The sequence below is a fragment of the Octopus bimaculoides genome, chromosome 4 (genome assembly GCF_001194135.2).
Source record: "Octopus bimaculoides isolate UCB-OBI-ISO-001 chromosome 4, ASM119413v2, whole genome shotgun sequence".
Lineage (NCBI taxonomy): Eukaryota > Metazoa > Mollusca > Cephalopoda > Octopoda > Octopodidae > Octopus > Octopus bimaculoides.
The window spans coordinates 115,466,980-115,475,780 of NC_068984.1; the positions used below are offsets into that span (position 1 = coordinate 115,466,980).

General features: G+C 35.1%; 1 protein-coding gene across 1 annotated transcript in view; it reads right to left on the bottom strand.

Moving 5' to 3' along the window:
- The window catches only part of LOC106873599 (retinoblastoma-like protein 2), a 70,277-nt gene that overhangs the window by 19,529 nt on the left and 41,947 nt on the right, over positions 1-8,801 (bottom strand). The window contains exons 11-15 of the mRNA XM_052967670.1: positions 8,630-8,773; positions 6,862-6,944; positions 2,337-2,457; positions 1,624-1,719; positions 547-637 (exon numbers count right to left, since the gene is read on the bottom strand). Coding sequence (XP_052823630.1) covers positions 547-637; positions 1,624-1,719; positions 2,337-2,457; positions 6,862-6,944; positions 8,630-8,773 — 535 coding nt within the window. The remainder of the gene's footprint in view (positions 1-546; positions 638-1,623; positions 1,720-2,336; positions 2,458-6,861; positions 6,945-8,629; positions 8,774-8,801) is intronic.

The following is an 8,801-nucleotide window of genomic DNA, read 5'->3' on the forward strand; positions in this document are numbered from 1 at the left end:
CAGTGCCCCTGGACTGGCTCTAGTGCGGGTGGCACATAAAATACACCATTTTGAGCGTGGCCGTTGCCAGTACCGCCTGACTGGCCTTTGTGTAGGTGGCACATAAAAGCACCCACTACACTCTCAGAGTGGTTGGCGTTAGGAAGGGCATCCAGCTGTAGAAACTCTGCCAAATCAGATTGGAGCCTGGTGTAGCCATCCAGTTTCATCAGTCCTCAGTCAAATCGTCCAACCCATGCTAACATGGAAAGCGGACGTTAAACAATGATGATGATAATAATGATAATGGCTTCAAATTTTGGCACAAGGCCAGTAAGTTCAAGAGAGAGGCTAAGCCAATTACATCAATCGCAGTGCTCAACTAGTACCACAAAAGGATGAAAGGCTAAGTCAACCATGGCAGAATTAAAAACAGACAAAATGCCACTAAGCATTTTGTCTAGTGTGCTAACGATTCTGCCAGCTTCCTATAATAATAATAATAATTGGTTATTTATAATGATAGAAGTAGCAGCAATTGTAATAAGTATATATATTTTTACTCACAAGTACTTTTCCCTTCATCAACTAACCTCCGGATACCAGGGTGAAGTGGAGGAGAAGCAGTCATTGTTTCAAGCTGAGAAGGTAGAGATACCTGCAAAGGAGAAACCATAAATAATAAACATCATATTTCAATTAATTTCAAAAATAATCAGAATTGGCATACACACAGCTATGTGGTTATAAAGCTTGTTTCCAACTATGTGGTTTCAGGTTCAGTCCTACTGCAAGGCCCCTTCGGCAAGTGTCTTCTATTATAGCCCCATACATAAAAAAAATTAAAATTAACCCAGTAGCATTTCAACTGGTCATTTCCAGCCCAGATATTTTATATGTTTTATGTTCAAGCCAGCCTGATCCAGCCCCTCACACCTATCTTACAAAGTCATTCTAAAAATAAGCAATCACATATTCAAAATCTCTAAGCTACAAGATAATGAATGATTAATTGCAAACAGTATGATTAAATAAGCATTACATCTAATAGAGTAATCTGAATACTCAAGGTTTCAAACAAAAAAACTACTATAATTACCAAAAACACTATTCTTATGACATTAAAATATTAAGATTTCTTTCGCTGATGCTAATTTTATAAAACTCAAGAGAATGAGACAAAAGTTGATGCCAGTAAAGAAGAATAAAATCAATGACACCAAATTAAACATCATAAATACAGTGTTGAAAGACTATTTCAGCAGCAAAGATGAATTGAAATTGCATGTGAAAGTGTATTTATGTGAAGATGGGGAAAAATAATCCTTAACTTTACAATTTTATAAGTATGCAAATTAAATTACTGTTTTGGTCTTAAAAGCCAAAATGTATGAGTTTTAGAAACTCCATCTGTGGGTGATCACAAAATTGATAGCAGTGAAATTTCATCCACAAGTGAGGGAGTGTTTTTGGCTCCTGCCATACACCAGCATCTGTATAAAAATCTACAAAGACTATAAACAGTAAACACCAGTTTTCATCTGCATAGTCTTTATTCTTTGTGTGAGAGAGAGGGAGAGAGAAAGACAGACAGGTAACCAAAAAGAGGAATCTGGTTTTCTTTATGAGAAGAAAGTAAGTTACCTCTTCACAAGTTGGTATGCTTTCCTGCTCTCGAATAGCATCCCAAAGAGGAGATGTGCTTTTCCAAGCATAACTTTCCAAAATAGATTCCTCAATCTGAAAAATTGAAAAAAAAAAGAAAAAAAAGAAAATTTACAGCAAAAAGGTGAGATAACACAAAATATACTTTATCACAGAAATAATTTAATTAAAAAGGAAGTTTCTTATCCATCATCTTAATCCATTAATCTGCAGAATGAAACAATCACCTTAATTACTTTTCTTGTGTGAAGTCCATAATTCCAAACAATTTCAATTGTCCAAGTATTTTTTAACATTTAAAAAAAAGTAAGGGAAACTACTAGAATAACCTATTGAAGTTTCATGAAGTTTAAACATAAAACGAAAATAAGTTTGTGTTAATACATTAACCGTTTAGTGTTTAAACCGGCCATATCTGGCCCAAATATTTTACATGTTTTATATTTAAACTGGCGATATCTAGCCTCTCACACCTAACCTACATTGTCATTCTGAAAAGAATGAATCACATTATTGAAACCTCAAAGCTATAAGATAATGCATGATTAATTCAAAACAATTTGAGTGAAAAAGTATTACATTTAACAGAGTATTCTGAACACGAAAGGGTTAAATGCAAGGATATAACAGTGAAGAAACTACTACAGCAAAGAAAAAGAAACAGAGTAAACACAGTCGACAAGGATACTTACGAGATTCAAATGCTTCACCACATCACGAGAAAGTCCTTCTTCAGCCCTAATTACCATTTCAATTACTCGATAGAAATGACAAGGACTCAACTCAAAGATTTCAGCAATCCATGGGAATGTCCTAAGACACAATACAAACATACTAACTTCAGTATTTTCAAGATTTCAAAGATGCATGTAAATAAATGATAGCCAGAATCCAAAAGATTGAGGCTACTTTGAACTAGAATGTTATATATACATATATAATGTGGCCATGTGGTTAGGGTGTTGGATGCATGATAATAAGGCTGTGGGTTCAATTCCTGGACTGGGTGATATTGTTGTGTTGTGGAGCAAGGCACTTCATTTCACATTGTTCCAGTCTACTATGCTAACTCAAGTACCAGCCAAGTGTGGCCTTAATTACCACAAGCATATACATGCTATCAAGTTATACACCCTTGGCATTTAATACTTAATATTTCATATATTCAATAAGACATTCAATACTTCATTTCATATTACTATTTATATTATATATTCCGTATTCTATATCCCACATTAATTTTATAATATAAATAAAACATAAAAAAACAGAGTTGGAACTCTTTTAAATAATATATTCCTCTATACACTATCATACAAACCATTTTTTAAATTTTTATTTATCTGTCAATGCAATGTTGAGTGCTCATTCTCATTGTTTGATATTAGCACGTGTGTGTGTGTGTGTGTATTTGGCTGTGTCTTAGATGCTATAGGGAGCTTGCCTCCCTTGTCCGTCATAGGATAAGTATGTTCCCATGGCTAAAAGTAGTTTTGACTCTTATTTCTAGCAATGCTGGAGCTAATTAGTACCCTTAGTCACTTTCATACTACTGCCTTTTGGTTGTAAATTGCAAATAAGCCACCTTTATTATTGAGAGAGGGGGGGAGAGGGAGAGGGAGAGACAGAGACAGAGAGACAGACAGACAATCAGTATATAAGTGTTTTGTGGGACTTAAGACAGACAGATTATCTCCCTTCATGCAAAAAACCCAAGATAACATTTCTTTAGTTTCTGATAAAATCTACAAAACATGAACGAAAGTTTTGATAACTTTGAATGAAGGAGTTTCTATTTTGTTGCTTGATTACTCAAAATAACAGCAAACTCTCCCCCCAAGTAACATAGTACTGTCTTGTGTAAGATCAGGAAACAGATAATACTAACAATAAAACAAGGTGGCCACATTTGAAATGCATTTAATTATAAAACTGTTTCATTGGGGTTGACCAGGTGCGAGGCAACCTAATTTATATTCATAACCTGTATGATTATTTGTACTCATAACATGAGTCAAGGAGAGAATTACTGCATCTGATTCTCCATCAATTTAGCTCAGACAAGAAAATCCTTTTCATAAAGTTGTATGTCAGTAACAGAATGGTTATTTCATCTTTAAAACATAAACCATATTGCATTTTTTCGTCACTTATTTAACCCTTTTGTTACCATATTTCTGCTGAAATACACAGCTTTTGCTTCAATTAATTCTGAGAATAATGAAGAACTTAGTAAAACTGTTGTTGTTAAGTTGGTATTTAGAATAGAAATTCTGAGTTGGTATCATACAACTAACTACAGGCACTTTACAGAGTGTGGTCGACCATCCTAACCAATGAAGAATCAGACAAGTTTAGTGACTGTCAAAAGAGCAGATAAAACCAAAACTTTATTATAAAAAAATAGGCTGGCCTAATAATTCTGCAGTGCACTAAATTATTGCTTTGTAAAAACAATTGCATTAACAGTACTAACTTGTTATGCTAAAAAGGTGTGTAAATCAAATGCGAAAAATTTTTTGGCTATCAACAAAGTATTCTCAAGGATTTTTGAGCGAGATCGTTGCCAGTGCTCCTGGACTGGCTCTTGTGCAAGTGGCACATAAAATACACCATTTTGAGCATGGCCGTTGCCAGTACCGCCTGACTGGCCTTCGTGCGGGTGACACGTAAAAGCACCCACTACACTCTCTGAGTGGTTGGCATTAGGAAGGGCATCCAGCTGTAGAAACTCTGCCAAATCAGATTGGAGCCTGGCGTAACCATCTGGTTTCACCAGTCCTCAGTCAAATCGTCCAACCCATGCTAGCATGGAAAGCAGACGTTAAACGATGATGATGATGATGACCACCAACAGTCTCAACTTTTACCATGAAAAGCAAATAGATGATTGGGAATAGAAAATCTCTTACTGGTGAGGAATGATTCCTTTAAGAGAGATTAGTGATTATCAGCTTCCAAATAATGACAAGAAAAATAAGAAAATAAATGACATGTAGAAACAGAATGTTAAGTGATTCCACAATTTGATGTAACTTCCAATCAACATTTGATGACATGTCTTTTTAGAAAGTGAGTACTTAATAGACAACTAGGTGTACTCCGGGTTCAAGCAACAGCAAGTCATTAAACAGTCTGAGAATGGACCAAGGCCCCAACCAAGTATCGCAGTATTGGAATAGTGCAGTGACTAAGGCTATAAGGAAATACAACAGAAATGAAAAGAAATGTAGTAATCAGGAAGGATATCAGAAAGTTAGACAAGATTAAATAACTTAAGTACATTCAACCAGGCAAGAAGCTGAAAGGAGGGAGATTACTAATGTTCTGCACCATGAGGGTGAGTGGAATGGAGAGTTCCAGATTGAAAGGTAGTGAGTTCATGCAAGCAGGATGTTACTAACATAATTCTCCTCAGTAACAATAAAAAGGTAGATGCATGGAATTATTTAAGATTGCTTAATAAAAGCAAACTATGAGTGGGATAGCGAGAATCTATCCAAAAATGAACAGAAGAAAACAAATATTGAGATTAGTTTCAGTATAGTTAGAATAGAAATTTAGGATATAATTGGAAAGGGTTTAAGAAAATGGTAAGTCTGTAATGTTGTTGTTGGCACTCCGTCGCTTACGACGTCGAGGGTTCCAATTGATCCGATCAACAGAACAGCCTGCTCGTGAAATTAACATGCAAGTGGTTGAGCACTCCACAGACACGTGTACCCTTAATGTAGTTCTCGGGGATATTCAGCGTGACACAGTGTGACAAGGCTGACCCTTTGAATTACAGGCACAACAGAAACAGGAAGTAAGAGTGAGAGAAAGTTGTGGTGGAAGAGTACAGCAGGGTTCAACACCATCCCCTGCCGGAGCCTCGTGGAGCTTTAGGTGTTTTCGCTCAATAAACACTCACAACACCCGGTCTGGGAATCGAAACAGCGATCTTATGACCGCGAGTCCGCTGCCCTAACCACTGGGCCATTGCGCCTCCACGGTAAGTCTGAAATAGATAGTTGTTGATTATCATGAAGCATCATGCTACAAAAATCTATAACAGTTAAAGCAAAGTTAGCACAGCTAAAGTTATATGAAGCCAGTGACATATAACTTAAGAGTTTTATTTTTATGTGGTACAAATACTTTTTGAATATTTGAAAAAAACATCAAGTAATATTTTGAAAAAAGAAAATGATTAAGATGGTAGTGAGAAGGAAGAATTAGAGAAAAATCAGAGCATAGAGAGCAAAACAGAAATTAAAAGAATAGCATTCAAAATTGATTTTATCTATATATAACACTTTCACTTCAGTCACACTACAGTAACCAATAACAGTGCCTGATAGGTAACACCACACCTCTGTAAAGATGATGTTCTGGTGACAAGTGTAGCAAAGATTCATATACTTCATGCAAACATTGAAATGAAAGGTAAAATAAAATAAAATACATAACATAGGACGATGACAATGAGCCAATGAAAGAACCTGTATGTGGTCATTCAACCTGCAAATAATAGCAGCCAAAATTTCCCTCAAAATCACAGTATAGAGTCTGAAGGACACATTTCATAATGTAGTCCTTGGTAAGAGTGAATTCTAGACTTGTTGCTATTTAGTAACAAGTCTAAAATTCTAGCAACAAGTTGCTATTTAGTAACAAGTCTAAAATTCTAGCAATAAGTTGCTATTTAGTAACAAGTCTAAAATTCTAGCAACGAGTTGCTATTTAGTAACAAGTTTAAAATTCTAGCAACAAGTTGCTATTTAGTAGCAAGTCTAAAATACTAGCAACAAGTTGCTATTTAGCAACAAGACTAAAATTCTAGCAACAAGTTGCTATTTAGCAACAAGTCAGTCCTGATCAAGCAGGCCCATGATCAAAAGATGCTAAAGCCGCAAGCATCCTATTTTATCCAGACATAGTATCTCCTAGAATATATCAAATGTCGTTTTTTCCTAAGATGAAAGGGCAAGATTCAACTGCTATTTCTTGAAGGCCATGCTACTACATTGGTTCGTGAATTCTACAGTAGGAGGCAGTAGTATTTATAATCAATAACTGTGATAATTAATCAAAAGTGATACTGGAAATGAGTACGACTACCAATGAGGGAAAATGTAACCTTTCTAAAAGAGCAGAACAGAAGACAATGTAATTATAACAATGACAGCGGTAATGATGAAAGCAAGTGAGACTTCTAAAGCCCGCAAAACTTACCTTTGAGAATTATAAGAAAATATCACAATTTCAAGACAACAAGCAAATAGTGATCTTTGAAAAATATCGTGTTCCAGAACAACCTAAAACATATTTAAAAAAAATAAATAAATTAAAATTAAAAAAAACGAAGCAAAAAAGACAAAACAAAAAGAAGCAATGAAATAAAATGAAACAGAAGAAATCAGAAGTTTTCAACAACTCGGCACTGCAACAAAACAAGCAAAAAATAAAACTAAATAATGAAAAAAAAAAAAGCAGTTCTCCACCCCACTTGCCAAAATTCTCATTATCAATGTTGCATCAATAAACATATTAGAAGCAATGCTAGAAGTTTTTGATTACACTAAGGCAAATTACAAGATTACCCAAAAGTCACAAAGTGTAAAAGTGCGATTGGTGCATGTTGTGTCGACGCCCCCAGGCAAAGAAGTAGGACTTCCCAAGACATATAAATAGAGATAGTCTGGCCGTGGTAGGGTTGAGTAGCAGTCAAGTAGCTGTTGAGTAGCAGTCAAGTAGCAGTTGTGTAGTGGTTGAGTAGAGATCATCCGATGGTGCTAGATAGCAGTAGCTTGAGAACAGTGCACCAGCTGAAGCCATCAAATTATACCACAGATTGCAATATGCATCAGACATGCATCATGACTATTGGCCCATTCTGCATTTAATTGGTGGTTGTGGTGATGGTGGTGGAGGTAATAAACAAATGATGTGGAATAGAGTGCTATTGCACACACCAGCCATCGCATACAAACCTATGACCAGCACCTGAGACTGCAGTTCAAATGCAAAGAACTCAATGGCTGGTGAAGTGAGATGAAGCAGAACATTCAAATGACTTCTCCAAACCCACAGGAGGAGTTAACTACAGCTTTTAAACCCTTTTGTTACCATATTTCGTTTGAAAAACAAGAGCTTTTGTTTCAATTAATTTTGAAAATAATGAAGAATTTAATTACATAAGTTAGTTGTTATTAACCCTTTAACTGCATAACTAAATTTCATGGTTATTCCAGTAATGATGTTAAATATCTACCAAAAATAGTATTGGTACTTTCTGCAAGTCATGCTGCCTCAATAAACTTGATGTATTTTGACAAAATATAACTTCAAACATGACATTCCTCAACAAAAGGTAAATTGGTATATGAAACTATTTTCTGTCATTAAGAGTAATGAAAATTTGAGTGGATATGTCCGATTTCTGAAGTAAAAGAGTGTTTGGAGCACAAATTAATATGAAATTTTAATAAAACTTTTAATCTTGATTGCTTTAAAACAGAATCTTTGTATCATAGAATCCGGAGTGGTTACAAGGGATTTGGTATTGAAAGAGTAACAATTTGTTCTCCTGCAACTTCTTCTTATGGACAATATCATTTGCACTCTAGCTTTGCTCATAACCCCTTTAACTTTATGGGTGTTAGTTCCCTTTTTCAGACAAAATAATACATTTGTAATTAAAAATATCAACTAGCTAAACCAACCACACACTTCAAACATGCCCACATTCATATATAAACATATACATACACACAGAAACACACTCACATACAAACACACAGCTAAGCACATATGCATGCATGCATGCAGACATGCACAAATTATTCTTTAAAAGAATTTGATTAATTTCAATATTTTGAAATCTTTCAGAAACAAACCAAACACAAGAAAAAAAAGGAAAAAATAACGAAAATATTCAGACCAAAAATAAGAAACCAAATAGAAACATTTTACAAAATTATTAAAAAAATAACAGAATTACTGTGAGATCTTTGTTGCCATCTTTAACTGAAAACCTCTTCTTCTCGTCCACAGCAATACTTTCTAGAGTTTTAAAATACAGACTTTCTGCTAACTGCAAACGGTTACGTGCAAAGTCACTGTGTGCTCCAGGATGGTCGGAAGGCTGTAAAAGACCAAAAGATAACATTAGG